The 17,056-nt window shown below is 41.0% G+C and overlaps 1 protein-coding gene across 1 annotated transcript; it reads right to left on the bottom strand.

Annotated features, from left to right (window-relative positions):
• Positions 1–2,367: 2,367 nt before the first annotated feature.
• Positions 2,368–15,866, bottom strand: snx33 (sorting nexin 33). Its single transcript, XM_084450644.1, has 2 exons — positions 14,430–15,866; positions 2,368–4,520 (listed from the first exon to the last, which is right to left on the bottom strand). Exons 1-2 carry the CDS (start codon positions 15,859–15,861, stop codon positions 4,267–4,269), a joined length of 1,686 nt encoding a protein of 561 aa, XP_084306770.1. The 5' UTR covers positions 15,862–15,866; the 3' UTR covers positions 2,368–4,266.
• Positions 15,867–17,056: the final 1,190 nt, after the last annotated feature.

Raw genomic sequence — 17,056 nt, forward strand, 5'->3', positions numbered from 1 at the left:
TCTGTCTGTCTGTGCTTTACAAACTGTGGAACTCAGCCTGGGCCCTTTCCCTTTGAGAGAGGCAGAGACAAACTAGCTTTGCAAAATAAAATTATATTGTATTGCGGGCAAACCCTACTGAGAAATGCATTAAAATAAGGGAATGCATTTGAACCCATTGGAATGTTAACATGCAGTATGAACCCATTGGAATGTTAACATGCAGACACTTGTCTTCTGTCATTGCATCGTCTATGCAAAGAGAGAAATAAGAGCCATACATTATCAACGGAAAGTTACAATTCAAATTTCATAAAGGTGAAGAATTACGATAATAGTACTTAATCATACAACTACCTGTAAAAAAAAAAAAAACTCCAGCACTCCATCTCAACTAAAGAAGGTTGCTTCCGAGACATCTGTTTAACATTAGGGACCATGTTCATGATCAGCAAAACAGCTGTTCTACTTCAGCAAAATGCATCCATAAGGCCAGCCATTCCGGTAAAGTAATGCATTAGTCATTGGAATTATACAATTTGGGAATAGTTCCAGAAATAAAGTATTGCTAACACTACCTTACATTTTATACTAATTACTATGTAACGACATAATGCATGTAGTAACAACATTGTAATTGCATAGGTATTTAGTAACGTAAATTATTTCATGTCAAAAGCCCTCGTACATGTATATAAATGTACATACTGTATAGATTTTTTATGTTCTTGTACTGATTTTCAAAGAGGATAGCCCCATTAACTTACATAGCATTACTAACAATGAAAACAAATGTCAGCATGAATATCTCCAGAACGATATGGTGGATTATAAAACACTTTAGATAGACGAGTAGCTATCTGGATAGTTGAAATAGCAAGCTCAATGGTGAGGATATGGATCATTTGAATCATTAGTTGATGGTTTTGGAAGAATTTGACTTTGAGCTATCCATGTTATGCAATGCACCTCACAACACAAAGATAAACAAAACACTGAACCATTATCATTTTTATTCACTTTCAGCCTCCCACTGTAACACCATTCCTCAAGAGGAAAATTCAAGATAGAGCCTTATTTCCATATTGACTTCTTTGTGAAAAAAGACAAATTGAAGGCATTGAATGTCAACATTTAGGGGATAGGGTGACATTTAATGACCTTCAGGCTGCCAGTGGTTGTCATGAAAAGACGAAGTTCTTGCATTTTGAGTCCTTCCACAAAATCATTCTCCTCGTCTCCATCAGTCCATTGCTAGAATGCTGTTCTTTCAAACTGTTCACCTCACAATTTCCTCAAAATAAATGAATTAGGAAATGACTGACAAAGCATACCATTTTCTTAACCACCACCAACTGAGGTCAGCTAACTAAACAATCAGGCGCCTTCAATTTAAAAGTCCAGTGGAAATAGTGATATAGGCTAACTTTGGTCTCAGAGCAACTGAAATATATGCAAAAAGAGACAGCAAAAAAAGACATTAAATGTTTATATTTCAAAAGGGTTGTCCAACACCTGGGTTTCAATCCCCACATGGCCAGGAATGTGGACTGGAACCCCTTCTCATTGCTGAGTCACTCACCACCTGGTCATTTTGTGGTTTACTAAGAAATTGGGGGTACTGCAGATTTTTAACAGTATGGCTTTAAGTATAACTGAAAAGAAGAGGCTACCATCCAAAAACAATGTGCTAAAACAAATGAAAACGGGGTACCTTTTATTCACCATCAAATCAATGAATTCTGAGACATAGTGCACAGTTTAGGATCAGAACATCTTTAGATTTAGGCTGAATTTTCAGTAGCTTGCTCTATGAAAACTTTGCATAACACCAAAATTGGAACATTTATAATTAACAGCATTTGAGGAAAACATATTAACATATTAATATCCAAAAACTGGTTTAGGTGACTATTTCAAGAAATATTATTTTAACAGGTTTATGCGATACACTAACTCATTTCAATGTCTCTGTCTTTAACTTCATGTAATCATGTCATGTAATCCTAACGATAGATGAAACCAACCAAAAATTCCTATGAAATGTTTGCTTTTGCTAAAAGAAATGAGCAATGAATATGTCTGGAGAAACTATTATTTGATCATTAAACCATGGCGTGGATAAAAACAATGCCATGTTTAAAAACAGAATTTCTCAACAGGCAAGATATTAGTCAACAACCAAAAATCATTGTTCACTCAGTCAGTAACTTTAAGACTACTGCACAACAGTTTAGTTTGCACCAAACAGGGACTAACAGCATCTGAAATCCAGTCAATACTGTATTCTCTCTCTCTCTCTCTCTCTCTCTCTCTCTCTCTCCCTCTCTCCCTCTCTCTCACTCTCTCTCTCTCTCTCTCTCTCACACACACACACACACACACACACACAATGTGCAAACTCATATGGAGCACAACCAATCCTGTGACTCTGTTTCTCTTCCAACAGAAAACAGAGCCAGGTGATGACTTGTGGTTTGTTTTGAAAATCGCGCTAAAATGCCTCAGCTCCTCAAGGCACTTCTATGTTAATATCGCATGAAGAAATAGTTATCTAACTATTAGGGTTGTCAAGGTTAAGATGTTAACGAGTTGCTTTCATTAGTTTTTTATTATTGATAATGCAGCTCTCTGTCTCTTTTAGAAAATCAAAACACCTTTAATTAAGGCTACATTTGACAGAGATTTAATCGTTTGACAGCCCTACTAATTATTGTACTTGCAAATACTGTGCAGAAGTTGTGGCCTGTATAGGGATTTGACCTGAACCCTTAAGTCTGTTTAGTAACAAAAGATGTAACTTTTTTTTTTCAGAAATTGTACTTTGTCCCCAACAAATTAAGAAATAAATGAAGAAGAAAAAATCCTATACAGTGTCATCATGAGTGATTATTTTACAATTTACAAACATTAAACATGGAACAAACAACCTGATGGTATTACAATTTCTGAAACAATACGCTGTAACAATGAAACACATATAATCCATAAACTAATGTTATGTAACTGATGTCTTCTGCAGGGCTGCGATATCTTCTACAGGGGTGTGGTGCTAATTTCATAAGTACCGCAGCACTGTTGTTAAACGGTCAATGCAGTCCAAGGTTTCATTAAAATTATGTTGCAAGTGCATAAGAAACAATGAATCCTTAACCAACTCATGAAAAGCCGGGAGTACACTACGCAATGCTAGCCTGGTTTACAAGCATAGATGTTGGGGCCTTCTGGCATTTCACGATTCGGTCAAGTTAAAACGAGCTGAACTTTTAATCAGCATGGTATGTACAACAACTCAACAGTACGTACCATGGCTTCAGGGAAATCTACATTGATGTAGACGAGGATGTTGCACTGCTCATGTGCTAATTAACCTTTGCTCCAAATAACAAAGTGACAGTTCTCACTTGCTGGGCACCGACTGTCAACTGACCTGAGTCTGAATTTCTCTTAGATGTGTTATTGGAAGCCTGTGGAGTGCATAGGAGCCTGGAATCAAATGGGTGCTTAAACCTTGCAGGTTGCAAGGTTACGTTTTACTATGATTCTACCGCAATATCCTCTCAAAACAAAAAACAAAACAAAAACGGCAGGGGAGCCACTGCCCAAAACAAGTAACCAATGCTAAAACTATCTGACTTTAGTGTTTGCTGTAACTAACCACCCCAATCTTGTCTGCTCTGACCAACATCAGAAAATGGCTTATTCCCTATTAGGAGTATGGTTGTGCACTAGAGATTGTGAGCAGCACGTCTGCATTTTGGGAGACATCTATGCCTAAGAGCAAAAAGAGTCAGCAGAGTTGCTAGTGAGCTAGTCTGTGATTAATGTGAGTGTTCGCTTCTAGCCATCCAACCAGTCACATAGCCGTTAGACATACATTAGACACATTACCAACAACATTAGCCAGCTACTGCTACATGTATGACTCTCTTATCTGCTAAGTGACCTAAGACGACTGCTTTGTGTCTCGAAAAATGATATTTCTCCAACATGATGTCTCCCTTTTGATTTCACTCCCCCGCAGTTTCGTTTTGGCACCAGTTTTTTAGCTACAATATTCCTTGCCTTGGCGTAGGCAATACAGTAGCTACAAGGGGAGGAGGCATAGCAGTCCAAAAAGGAAGGAGGGGGGGGGGTATTATCATGTATGTGGAATTGAGACTAAGACAGTAAGTACAGACTTAGAATCCAGCCAAGTAAGTAACTTTTTTTTGAACCCCTGGAGCCTACTTGGAAGGGACAGCCATTGTGAATCAGAAGGACCGGGGCTTGCCCTGGGCTCTGGTTCTACAGGCTGTCATACATGTGCAGAGTGCGCTCCAGCTGTTGACCCACACGTTGGTAAAAGGCTATCTGCTCCTTGAGGTAGGCCTGCATCATCTCTTTAAAATCCACCTCCCGGCGCTGGTGAAAGTGGTTCATCTCGGCCTGCAGGGCGAACCCCACCGTCCGGCAGCGTTTGCGAACGCCGTCCGCCTCGTCCTGGCCCATCTTCCCTTCGTCACTCATCCGCTGGCTCTCCTTCACCTTGGCAAACGCACCTGAGGAAGGAAATCAGCGAGTGGTTGGTTATGGTTACAGACCATGTTTCCTCTATTAACGCACACACGGGGTACTAAATCACCAATCGGAAGTGCATGGTCTCAATCCCAGAGTGCTTTGGCTGCACTACCAGGAAGCCATATAAGATTTCTACAAGAGTGTGAATGGTAATTAACATCTCAACCGTAAAACTCCTTTGTGAAAAAATAAGTGAAAATAACCCCCCAAAAAATCACATCTAGTGAGCATCCATGGTGGGTCTCTTTTATAAAACATTTTCCAGTTCTTTATAAAAACATTTTCCAGTTAAACCAGTTGTTGACTTGCTAGTGCCTTCAAAGTTACCTTTTGTTTCTTCCCTTTGTGTTTGAGCGAACCCTTTGGGTTTGTTGTTATGTAACATAACGTCACTCTGGAACTGCTATCACAGAGGTTGATTGATGCTATGTCACCCTTCAACTAAGCCCCTCCCCCTTAGCTTTTGTTGGCATCAACCAATAAGAAAAGAGCAACAACAGTATTGTCACTTTTGGTCAAATGTCCTTATTTCCTTCCATTTCCTTATTCTTCTTTTAGATAACTGCAAATGCCATGACCATGTACAACATGGTAGTAGGCTACCCATGCTCAGTTAGTTTCAGTTATAAGCACTGGAAAATTGTATCCAAATTAGTTTTTTAAATGCCAATTTCTCCTCCCTCTTGGATTGGCTGGAAGAGGGAGTCATGCACCATACACATATAAAAATGTAAAATTTCAGACTAATCAGACTTAGCCGCATTAGAAAAAGTATGCAGATAAATATACATATGTATATACAAACACAGAACCCAAAACAAATCCCATAATTTACTATTTTCAAATACTTAGTAGGTTTCTCCGCAATTGAGTGTAGACTATTTTGTTTTGGGTTCTGTGTTTGTATATACAATATACATGTATATCTGCATGCATTTTCTAATGGGGCTAATGGACTAATTGTCCTGATTGTTTTTGTGCCAGCCTCTCTCCTATTGGCTACTGCCAGTGGCTGATTGCCCATTTATAGCCAACAGTATGCAGCTGGTACCAGGGCTGTTGATGACTGTCTGAACCACCTAAACGTGTCACCCTGAATTAAAACCCCTATTTTTGTATCTTGGATGCCTCCTCATTTTTAACAATGTGTGGGCCGTTCCTCATTTTGATTTTGCACCACTTTGTTTGGCCTTACACGCCTGTTCAACTCTCCAATCAGCCAGAATCAGATAGTGGAAACATTTCCTGCTATTTTGACATTCCAATTTGTCGCAATTCGCAAATGTTAGACCAACATTATCATAACATTTAGACATTGTCTGGCAAACAACCCTCTGTGTGCACAGCACGGAATCTGCTTGAGAAGTTTATTCTGCATCTAATCTGAAAGCGTTGCGACTCATTTAAATAATATCTACAGTAAATTTACTGCTGATAAATTTTGCTGTGTAACCAGGAATAGTGGTGGCCTTTTGCACACTGCATATAACTATCTCCAGGCCCCTTTGGAGCCCAACCATTGCTACAATGTCCAGATAGCCTACCAAAGCCATGTCCTAAGGTAACAAAAATGTGAATTTAGTGGGGTTTTGGATGTTAAACTATACTTTCCACTTGCATAGCAGCTAATGTTAACCAGAGCTAGTGCAGGTGCTCAGAAGTGGTTGGGTTACAGTCAGAAACATTACCATCATTCTAATACTCCTGGTAAGTGCAAAAACAAGCAAAATGTTCAGTCTCGGAGCGCCCCTCCTCTGTATTAGTTTTAGTTAAGTAAAGGAGTGCTTGATAGATTTTGAAAATATACAATAAGAGAAAGATAAGATCCTATTAGAGGCTGCATGCTTCTCTTTTCAACTAGTTAGCTTACATTCTACAATTTCCAGAGGACACACATCACAGGTACTCAACCGAAACGTCTGTCTGACTTAATCCAACCTGTCTGACAGCACCCACCCCCTGCACCAGAGTTTCAGACCTCGTCTTTGGGTTCCCGCTTCACATACCAACTATTCAAAACTAACAGATACAAACACCCCTTACCCTAAGCCATTTCAGTGCTAAATTCCAATAGCAAAACGGTAAAACTAGCTCGTCCACCCAAACACGCTTGGTAAAGTGTTTTTTGTTGTTTTTAATTAAAAAATATATATTTTAATACTTCTGTGAAACCAACTGCCCCTCTGGGGAACAGATGAGTTCTACTTGACTTGGCCACATCACATGATCATCGTACTGCTATGAATGTATACCTCACTCTAAACTAATGATTGATTGATGATTAAATTTAAAATAAAATAAAATCTGCTGGTCTCATGTACAAGGCACTACATGGGCTGGCACCTCCTCCTCTAGAGGAATTTATTAAACAGAGGACAGCACCACGAGGACCACTAGGGCCACCAGTAGAGGAGACTGTGAAATACCACACAGGCGAACTACATTTGGGCAAAACGTCCTGTCTTTTAAAGGTAGCGTACTGTGGAACAGTTTACCAATCTTAGTCAGGGAATGTTCGAGCCTTCCCACTTTTAAAACACACCTGAAGATGTGGCTAAGGACAAACCAAACTTGCACCCACTCCTAGACACTTTTTATTCACTCTCACTTTTCTGTGGTAATGAGTTATGTCTATTGTCCACGTGGGTATGAAGTATGTCTATTGTCCTTGTATTGTACCTTACTGTATGTGTTGTCTGTGGTAGTGAGTTATGTATTGTGTTGTCTGTGGTAATGAGTTAAGCTTGTTGCTGTGTTTGTTTTGCCTGTTCTTTGTTTTGTGTTAACATCAACCTGCCGAGGGACTACAGATGGAAATTAGCAGTTTATTATAATCTGGCGTATTTACGATCACACTTGTGTTTTTGTCCATTAATATGCACTGTATATATAAAAATAAAACTGTAAAATATCCCTATTTTAAATAAAGAAATGAGAAATGAGAAAAGGAAAGCAAGTTGTAGTCACACCGTCAGTCAAACGTGGAATACGGCAGCACCATGGCATGTGACCAGACTGCGTTTCATATGGGAGTATGCCTCAACTTGAATGTTCATGCTTTGTGCTTCATTCCTGTTCTTGCAGGAATGTGCTTCCCTTAATTTGAATTTATCTGATAGAACACCATCAGATCACATCCAGAGCTGCCAGTTATATAACAGCAGACAGACCACAGTATCTGATGTGTGCTTTTAAAGTAATTAATATCATACTATGGCTTTATCTTAAGCCACTAACTCTAATTATGATGAAACACCTACCATGTTTTTTACAATGGCAGAATGTGACCTATTTATAGCCCTGTCTACTGTTGTTATACACTATAGGCCTAATGCAGGTCTAATGAGAGAATGTTCACTTGCTCTAATGATACATTTGCATTGTTTCCATGTTGTGTTAAGCTGCAGTCTGGGCACTCCACTGTTGTTAAAGCGGCAGCGGTGTTCAGTGCAGTCTGTAGCTGACCTAGATGACTGTATTGTGTTTTCCACATGAAGGGACAATGCACATCACCAGATAGAACGCAGGCGAAAGAAAAAGGAGGGCCCAAATGTGTGGGGGTCGAGGTTGGGACGGCTGGGGGAGTGAATCAGAATTTCCAGATCTCTACGCCACATCCTACAAATTCCATATGCTGCAAAGTCCATTTGCTCATGTCTGTTGAATATCCACCGACTAGCTTCAAGAAGAATGGGAGGGAGTTGTACATACTGGGTGTAATTTCCACTTTCGCAGCCATTTGCCATGAGATATACTATATAAAACATTATGAAATTTGAGAGGCAACTCGCCTGTGTAAGAGATTACTTTGAGCTCCACCTACCCAAACTTGTGATTGGTTAGAAGAGGTGTGTGTCTGCAGAGCACCCTCATTGAAAGATCTTTTGAAACTCCTTTTGAAACTCAAAATATCAAATCGAAAATGGAAATTCAACAAGCGGCTAGCCATAACCATATGAAATTTGCACCGCTTACTTCACCACCTGAGTGTGATTTTTTACATTCTTCCACTATAAGCCTATACATTATGACAGACTGTTTGTCCAAGCCTCCACTTTGTCAATACATATAGTCTTATGTTAACTTTCAGGGCCCGGTAGGCTCCCATTCATTTTCTAAATCTAAACATTATGAATAGCAAAACCACAATTTATTTTTTTATTCCTGATCATAAACACATTGCCTGCAACAGTAGCTTCTTCACAGACGCTACATCTTACGCACTGCCATTTTTGCCATGTCTACTGTTCTCAAACGTGTGTGTGGTGTGTCTTGACTGGCAGGGGGTGGGGTCACAGTTAGAATTAACTCCCAGAGTTTTGGTATGTTGTCATGTGTAAGGCATGTTGCCTCACACCGTCCAGTAGCATGTTTCTGAATGCAGTGATTTGAAAACCTTTCTTTGTTTCTTTTGATAAAATAATAACGTGACTGATTTCTTCTTGTTTATTCTTGCAGTGTATACACCCGACTTGTCTCTTCTTGTCATGCACTGGCCTTCGCCGTTTGTTCACCTACAATAGAGCACAATTCCGGTTTCTGATCTAAATGACTACCTGCGCTCAGTGAGGCCATGGTCTGGGCTGGAATGCTGTTTATAGTTATGCATGCCCGGAACCAAAAGTGCGGATGAGGAGACAACTGTCAGATTGGTGTATTCAACCTTCCTCTGGCACCTTTTTTGTGGGGGGAGAGGGTGCGTGTTTCTGATTCAGGACAGCTTTTGTCAGAAGCACCGTCAGCTTGGTGCGTTTCCAGCTTTAGATCAGTGAAACATGGTTGATATAGTGTTATGGTTAAGGGAACGCATAACGGGAATTGTCTCATGACACATGTCCTCATTGATGAGGTTAACAGTGACAGCAGCAGCAGCGACGGCTGGATCATTTCTGTGTACAGCATCTCTAGTCTGCTTAGACACGACCTAATGACCCAAAGCTGATTGGACAAAACATCATGCAGATGCTAAAAAGGCAAAAACATTGACTGGCCAAGTGTATCACCTGATCTGAGTCCAATGTTTTGTACAAAAGGTTCCTATGTACTTTGTTCTAAACCAAAACATAAAAGAATGTGTCACTGTTGAAATATATTTGGTGTTAACAGAGCTCAACTTAACCTTTAGATAATGCACATTTTCTGGTTAATGATCTGAGAAAAATCAACAAGGACATCAAAAGAGACAGAGCAGGGAGGGAGGGAGGGAAGGAGATTAACGGTGACCACAAACTCGCTGGCAGAGTGAGCAGGAATACAGGACTGCCGGCTAGTCTCTGTTGCACCCATAATTCATTCCCATAGTTCTTTGAGTTAACTGGTGGGAACTATCTTCAGGGGGCTTGGGGCTGTCTACTGCAGTCTGCCCTCTGTTTGATCTCACTATAGTCTGAGAGGGGAAGTGAGTCTTGCAGTTTGTTTTTATTTATATTTACTGTCAGTCTCTCTCTCTCTCTCTGTGTGCTTTTATGTAACTGTAGAGTGTGTGTGTGTGTGTGTGTGTGTGTGTGTGTGCGTGCTTGTACTTGTTCTATAGGGCTCGTAACCTTTTCCACTTATACTCCATATGGAACAAACTAGTTTCCATATTGGTATTAACAGTGTTTTTCGGATAAACAAGTCCGAAAACCTAGCAATACAATGACATACCACTTGGATTTGTCAGGTAAATTACACAATACAAAGTCACATTGTCGTTGTACCTTGGCACAATGACAATAAAGACATTCTATTTTATTCTATTGGTAGATTAATGGCAGATGAACATACTCTTATTATATTGTTGAGGGTATTATCATTAGTTTTGGATGTAACTTATGTAATTCTTGCATTGCGCAGGCCTACAGTATGCACCGCTGCCTACATGTTTCCACTCGTCTTGAGCCAGCGGTCTCCTGCTCAACTACATTTTGTCGAACTGCAAAAGTAAAAGTAAAGTAACACCTGGATGGTGACTCAAGCATCTGTGGAAGTAAAGAGCGATCACAAAAACTAACAGAGTCCAAAAAAGACAAAAGGTCAGGTTGACGTCATTGTGGTCTAACTGTTTGAAGGCTTCAAAGCTGACACTAGTCGTACTAGTCAAGCTTGTTGCCTGAGACAATGAAAGAGGCAGCCTTCAACTGGGGGGGACAAATGTAGCCATAGACCAGATGAGCGATAGTGGAGCTGTAAGGGGTGAGGTGTGGGTGTGTGTCTGTAGGAGAAGGGGGGGTTGGATTGCTTTGGATCCGCACCAAGCACAACAGTGAACTGGTGAGATACGCACACACACACACACGGTCCTAGTGTAACAAGGGTCACTCAGAGGCACATGCCCATAGCATACATACGAGCACAGACACACAAGATATATATTTCAACCGCACAATAACATACAGTACACACACACACACAAAACAGAAATACGATTATGCACAAATTTTGTTTTCTCCTTGTCCATTCAGTTCTACCATTGAATAGTCAACCGACCAATCCAAGCAGAGCTGGTAACATATCAATGTTAGTTGCTGGAACATTGCAGAGAGATAATGTGGACAGACCTAGTTAAATCATCAGGGAATCAGTGCACATCTGCTAAGGATTGATTTGAACTTGCCTTCAAGCAGCAAAAGTCACTGTAACCTTTTGTTTTAGCCTGGAGAACATAGCGTGGGAGAGGGAAAGAGAATGCTGACTGCAACAGCGTCTACATGGCCCCTATCTGGCTGTGATAATGATGGGCCAACTAGGCTTAATACTCCAAGCTAGAATGTGCAGGAGGCTTCGTTCTGTAATTTTGCATGTCCTGTTGTTCCTTGTTTATTGGTAGACCAGAGGGAAATTAGCCTGAGGATGAAGACGGCTGAGTTGGAACACAAGTGAACAGTTGTTTTATTTAGATTAATTCAGGTGTGCAATCATGAGGTATGTTTGGCATGCAGCTCCGTTGGCTTTCCTGCGTGTCTACTAATGAACAATTATCCCAAAAAATAATGGAATAATAGAGGGGTAAAGTGATACTTTTAAATTGGCTTGTTGTGACCTTTTATGGCAAGTGGTTGGTTAAGGTAAGTGGTTGGTAGAACAAACAAAGACTAACACCAATTTTCTTTTTTTTTACCAAAAGGAGGTCAAAAGTGCACAAAGTGAAACTGATCTTGTTGTATTAAAAGAAGTCCCCCGAGGCAATGAACAGCTATCCAGGAAAATACAGAATGTTGCATAATATTTTTGTGTCCGAAGCATACTTAAGAGTGCAACACAAAATAGTTTTTATTTTATTAAACTACTTTGATATGACTTTCCCCTCCCATTGAGTAACTGTCCGCACCTACAATCTAAATGCACCAAAGGTGCTCCAACAATAGCACAAAAAAGTCACATTTCTTCAGCTTAAAGACCATTTATGCGAGATCTGTATGCCATCTGGGAGATGCACCTCCCTCAGTACTCACTCGTGTTTTAAGCTAGAGTTCTATCACAAACCAGTTGTCATTTTCCATAGTTTCTTGAGCCAACCCATAAGGGTGATATTTGGTCTGATTTGCAAAATCGTAATTGCATCACATGTAGACCTGAGTGATGACATTCATGTTAGTGTAAGAACTGACTGACTATGTTGTGTCCTTAATGGTGCACTGTCCCTCCTTGAACTTGAACTCAAGTAATCCATGAAAAGAGACTGAATCAGACTGGTGTTGCAATGAGAGATGCATGTTATAACTGTTTGGTTCACTAACGCATTCACTAACATCTGATTATAAAATTAATATCTGAGACAGACAGACAGACAGACAGATAGACAGATAGACAGATAGACAGATAGATAGATAGATAGATAGATAGATAGATAGATAGATAGATAGATAGATAGATAGATAGATAGATAGATAGTTAGATAGATCGATTCCGGACTTGCAGTACTGGGAACTCAGAGCATCTGAGGTCATGTCTATCTCAAGCACTTCAGTCTATCAACATTATGAGACAAAGCACCAGCGGTCAACACATTTTTCAATATATTCAAGCTTTTATGTCAAGGTCTAACTCTGGGATTAGTTCTGGCTAAAGCTCAAAGGACTTCAATGCTGTGATCTTTCTATGAACCAAACTATTTAGTACTTTGTAATTGAAGCCATACAGACTGAGCGTCCTGACAGATCCTTCTGAGACAGCTATCTTCAGGGAGAGAGATAAATGAAGATGGTAAAAAAAAAGATACAAAAGTGAAGAGTAATAAGCATTGCTTTGGATAAAAAAGTGTCTGCTAAATGATCAAATTGTAAATTATAATCAACAATCACGTCATGTCTTTACTTCACATTACCCAACTTCTAAGTTCCATGCTCTAGGACCAGAAAGCAAAGCCCTGACTAAGCAGATGTAGCTGCCTTGTGTGCCAGACCATTACATTCCTGTGACTTGACTTACAGTGCTTGCAACTTCCATAAAATCCTTGCTGCAGGATTGACCTACCAGATGCTTGCTACAGATGGGGTTTGATTTTGTATATGACATCAGTAGCACTAGAAAACATTATGCATTTCTGAGTCACGTGTATAATGCACTGTAGGACAGGAGGCACTAGACTTCATCATTGAGATAATTGTCCTTGACAGTGTTTCTCTGCTGCTGTGATGGAACTTGTTCAATCCTGTCCCTCTACACTCTGGTGTAGATGAAGACGAAGACGAAGCAGCAGATGCAAAGTGATGCTTTTAACATCAAAGAAAACTAATGGTGTTGAAAAGGCATAGAGATCTTGAGTGTCGTACATTTTAATAATTAGTCTAATTAATCTATAACAGTCTGAAAGGCCTGCTGGCACTGGTGACGCTAACCTTTTCAGCTAGTGCACCAGCACATGATTTGGTAGCACCAATACTTTGGCACAATAGACTTTGCACAATACTTGGAGAGACAATTACTTCATACACACAGCTAGAACACTCAGAGCATTGGTTTGCCATACAGGGCTTGACAATAAGGTCAATTTGACACTGGCCACGTGGGACACTGGCTTTTTAAAGTTACTGGGCGGAACACTTGAACCACTGGCCTGTATCGTAATATCTGAGAAATTTGATGTCTTTTTTATAGTATCATACAAAAAGGATATACTTTACACATACTTCTGTTTCATAATATATTACAATATAAAAAGAAAAAGGTTTTCATGCGCTCCATTACCATTTTCAAGGACTACTGTATATACTGTCTTGTCTGAAAGGCAAATATTCAACACATTACAACAGCATGCATTGTTGCATGTTGTACCATTTTCCCTATATACTACTACCTATACATGAAAATGCATTTTTGAGGAATGAGCCATTTTAGAGACTTGAGACAGTCAGACAGGAGACAGAACTAATTTTAAATACTAGCACAGCAATGTATTGTGCAGTCAACCAAACCAAATGCTTAATCGCAGAGGCCTATCGTGGACGTGTATGTTTATACTGCCATTACACACAGTTCTGAAGGTGCATGTGCAGCGAGATAACACTTTAAGCCTCTGGTGAGAGAATTCTCACTAGCATACAGTATGGGAGCCTAAACTTAGCCAGCAGGTGTTAGAAATTCTGTTGCGCTCGGATCTCCTTTGTTGGTGGGTGAACAGGTAGCCAACTAAATAAGCACAGGGCAAAATAAATGCATGGCAGTCATAATAGATAAATGATAGTTATCGCAGGAAAGACAATGCAGTGCACACAACATTACTGTTTGACCAAGTTAAGGTTTTTGCAGGGGGAGGAAAAAAAGGGAAGAAAATCTGACCAAAGAATCTGACCAACTAGACAACCTGCACTGGTGCAACCAATTAAAACGTGCAGTTGGTGGATAGAGAAAGGGACGCACTCTGGAACCCTGCCCTGTGGACTTAATAACCAAAAATAGGGGCATATTACCTTTTTGTAGATGAATAATGTCTGGGAAGTTAGCGAGCAGGCCTTGGTAGAGTGAGAGTTTGTCCAGCATGTGGAACAGGTCATATTTAGGTTGTTCCGCAAACATTTCCCCGATGTTCTCATAAGTGCGGCCTGTGTGCGAGATGGCGTTGTTGAGGGCCTCAGAGCTGTGAGGAGGGTCCAGCATGAAGGCCTGACTAATGGACTGGAAAGCGTTCCCCAGACGCTGGAACTCCTTCCTGAAACCCCCTAGATGTTTCCTAACCAGCTCCGAGGCCACGTGCGTCAGCTGCATGACGCTGTCGTCCATTTTCTTGGCAAAAGACTTGAAGGAGTCCACTCGCTCCTCCACGTCCTGCAGGTCCTGGTGCTCGTTGGGAATCTGAAAGGTCAACATGAAGTGGGCGCCCACCATCTCGTCCTTCTCCGCCCGCCGCTTGCCCAGCTTCCACTGTTTGTCGTCGGCACACATGAGGAAGTGCTCGAAGCCCTCGTACTGGGAGAGCACCGGGTGGCTGGTCATGTGGTCCATCCAGAGCACCAATCGCCTCTTGCGCTTTTCGATGAAGTCCTCCTCGAAGCGCCCAGTGGCCTGCTTCTCCGGCAGGTGCGGCACAGAGATGACAGTGAACTTGTGCAGCAGGCGGTTGTATAGCCAATCAAAGTGCTTGTACCGACGGTATACGGGTCGCCCGGTGTGGCTGGGGGTGACCCGGTAAGATATGTAGGTCTTGATGCCTTTGAACTTTGTCTGTTTGGTAGGGTCCTCAACGGAACAGGAGAAAGGCTGAGGGCTCTCCATCCACTGAGGCCCTTTGGGGCCCATTTCAATTGTGTAGGACTCTGCTATCTTAGCCATCATGGGCACATCGCCCAATACAAACGCTTCAACCCCTGAGCGGACAAAGCTGGAAAATCGATTCAAGTTCCTGCCCACCATACTACCCTTCCGTGAGCTGGAAATGCTGTCCTGCCTCTCCATGTAAGGTTTGGTGCGGTAGTGGACATTGGGGTTGTTGGAGTGTGGGTTCTGATAGGCGTGTCCATTTGCACCCCTGACCCTCCTAGGATCATCATCCTCCACCACGGTGGAGCTGTCGTCCCAGTCGTCCCAGTCATCATCGTCGTCGTCATAGTAACTCTGTTGCATGTGAAAGGGAGTGTTGGGAGCCGAGGGGAAGTAGGAGGAGTCATTGCCCAGAGAACCTGCTGGACTTATGGAGCAGTCTGTCAGATTTGAGTTCGAGCGAGGGCGAACTATTTCCACATAGGAGGCAGGGAAGAGACCTTTCTCCCCGCGACTGTTCTCCCCTTGGTACCATCCATCCACAGATTTCTCTTCAAAGATAACAAGTTCCTCATTCTCTTGGATGCTGATCTCTTCTTTGTTCTCACTTTGAAAAGTGTAGATTGCCTTGGCTTTCACTGACATTTTAACTCTTTAATGATGTCAAAAAGCATCTGATCAAATAGCTGATAATTACACACTGCTTCAAACCATTGTGATGCTGCTACTATTGAGCACAACGTTTTAACACATTTTGTGCAGACCACATACTCTGGATTTATCTTAATAGCCTATAACATTTCAACTCAAGTCACATAGGCCTAAGCTAACACTCATCTGATTCAAGGTGCATTATAAGTTATGTAAAATTAATGATGTAGAGCAGCTCAAATGACAAAAGAGGGGTCAAATTACACAATGCCGATGTGAATAACACACATTTCTCTGGACTACCAACACTCCCGTAACATAACACGTTTCATTTCGTAATTAGTAGCCTATTGCCTTTGTCTGACAATAATCTGGATGCATTTTCAATCGTCTAAATATGTGTGGGCTACTTTCGGTAAAACTCGAAATCAAGACAGATTTCCCAGAATGTTATCTTAGAGGCTGCTGTGCCGACAATGTCGCTCTATCAGTTACAGAATACTGTTATTGATAATGTTACATCCTGGATAAACCTTTCTCTTCCTCCAATATTCAAATTTTTTTTTTTACTTCGGATGATCTTCTTGGACTGTGCTGCAACTTTTAGCCTACCTCTTAGCATAACACAACATCACATCGGTTTTCATCAAGAGGCAATCCTAGGCTACGACCGTTGTAATCCTTAGGAATCGAGCTACCAGTGCGTCGTAATATTCCAAAATAGACTTGCTGTACATCCCACAGGCATTATCAATATATTTTCTAAATTGTATTCTCAGACAAGGTGTTCCCAATAACAAACGTTGAGGGAGGGGTGTAATCCTTGTGCATGTCGTCTACATTCCTTCAGAAACTTGTTCCATTTTACGTGTTAAACGGGTTCTTGCGCATCTTCATCATACCTTGGGGGAAAACAGATAAAGAGGATAGCTTGTTCGACAAAAAACGCTACTATATGTCACTCAATCACATATATATATAATTTGCGTTCCGCAAGAAAGTAGGCTAACTATTTCCATGACGTTAGACATGGACAATCAAGGAAAGTTCTTTTTTCGTGAGGTCCTTTCTCCCTTTATCCATTCTTTGCGTTTTAAGAAAAATAGACCACACAGCGCCCCCAGCATGTGAAATGTAGGCTATTGCAACTGGAGGAATCTGTAGTCTACATTTGCCTGCCCGCCGCATT

Source organism: Borostomias antarcticus (genome assembly GCF_949987555.1).
Source record: "Borostomias antarcticus genome assembly, chromosome: 16".
NCBI classification, from domain to species: domain Eukaryota; kingdom Metazoa; phylum Chordata; class Actinopteri; order Stomiiformes; family Stomiidae; genus Borostomias; species Borostomias antarcticus.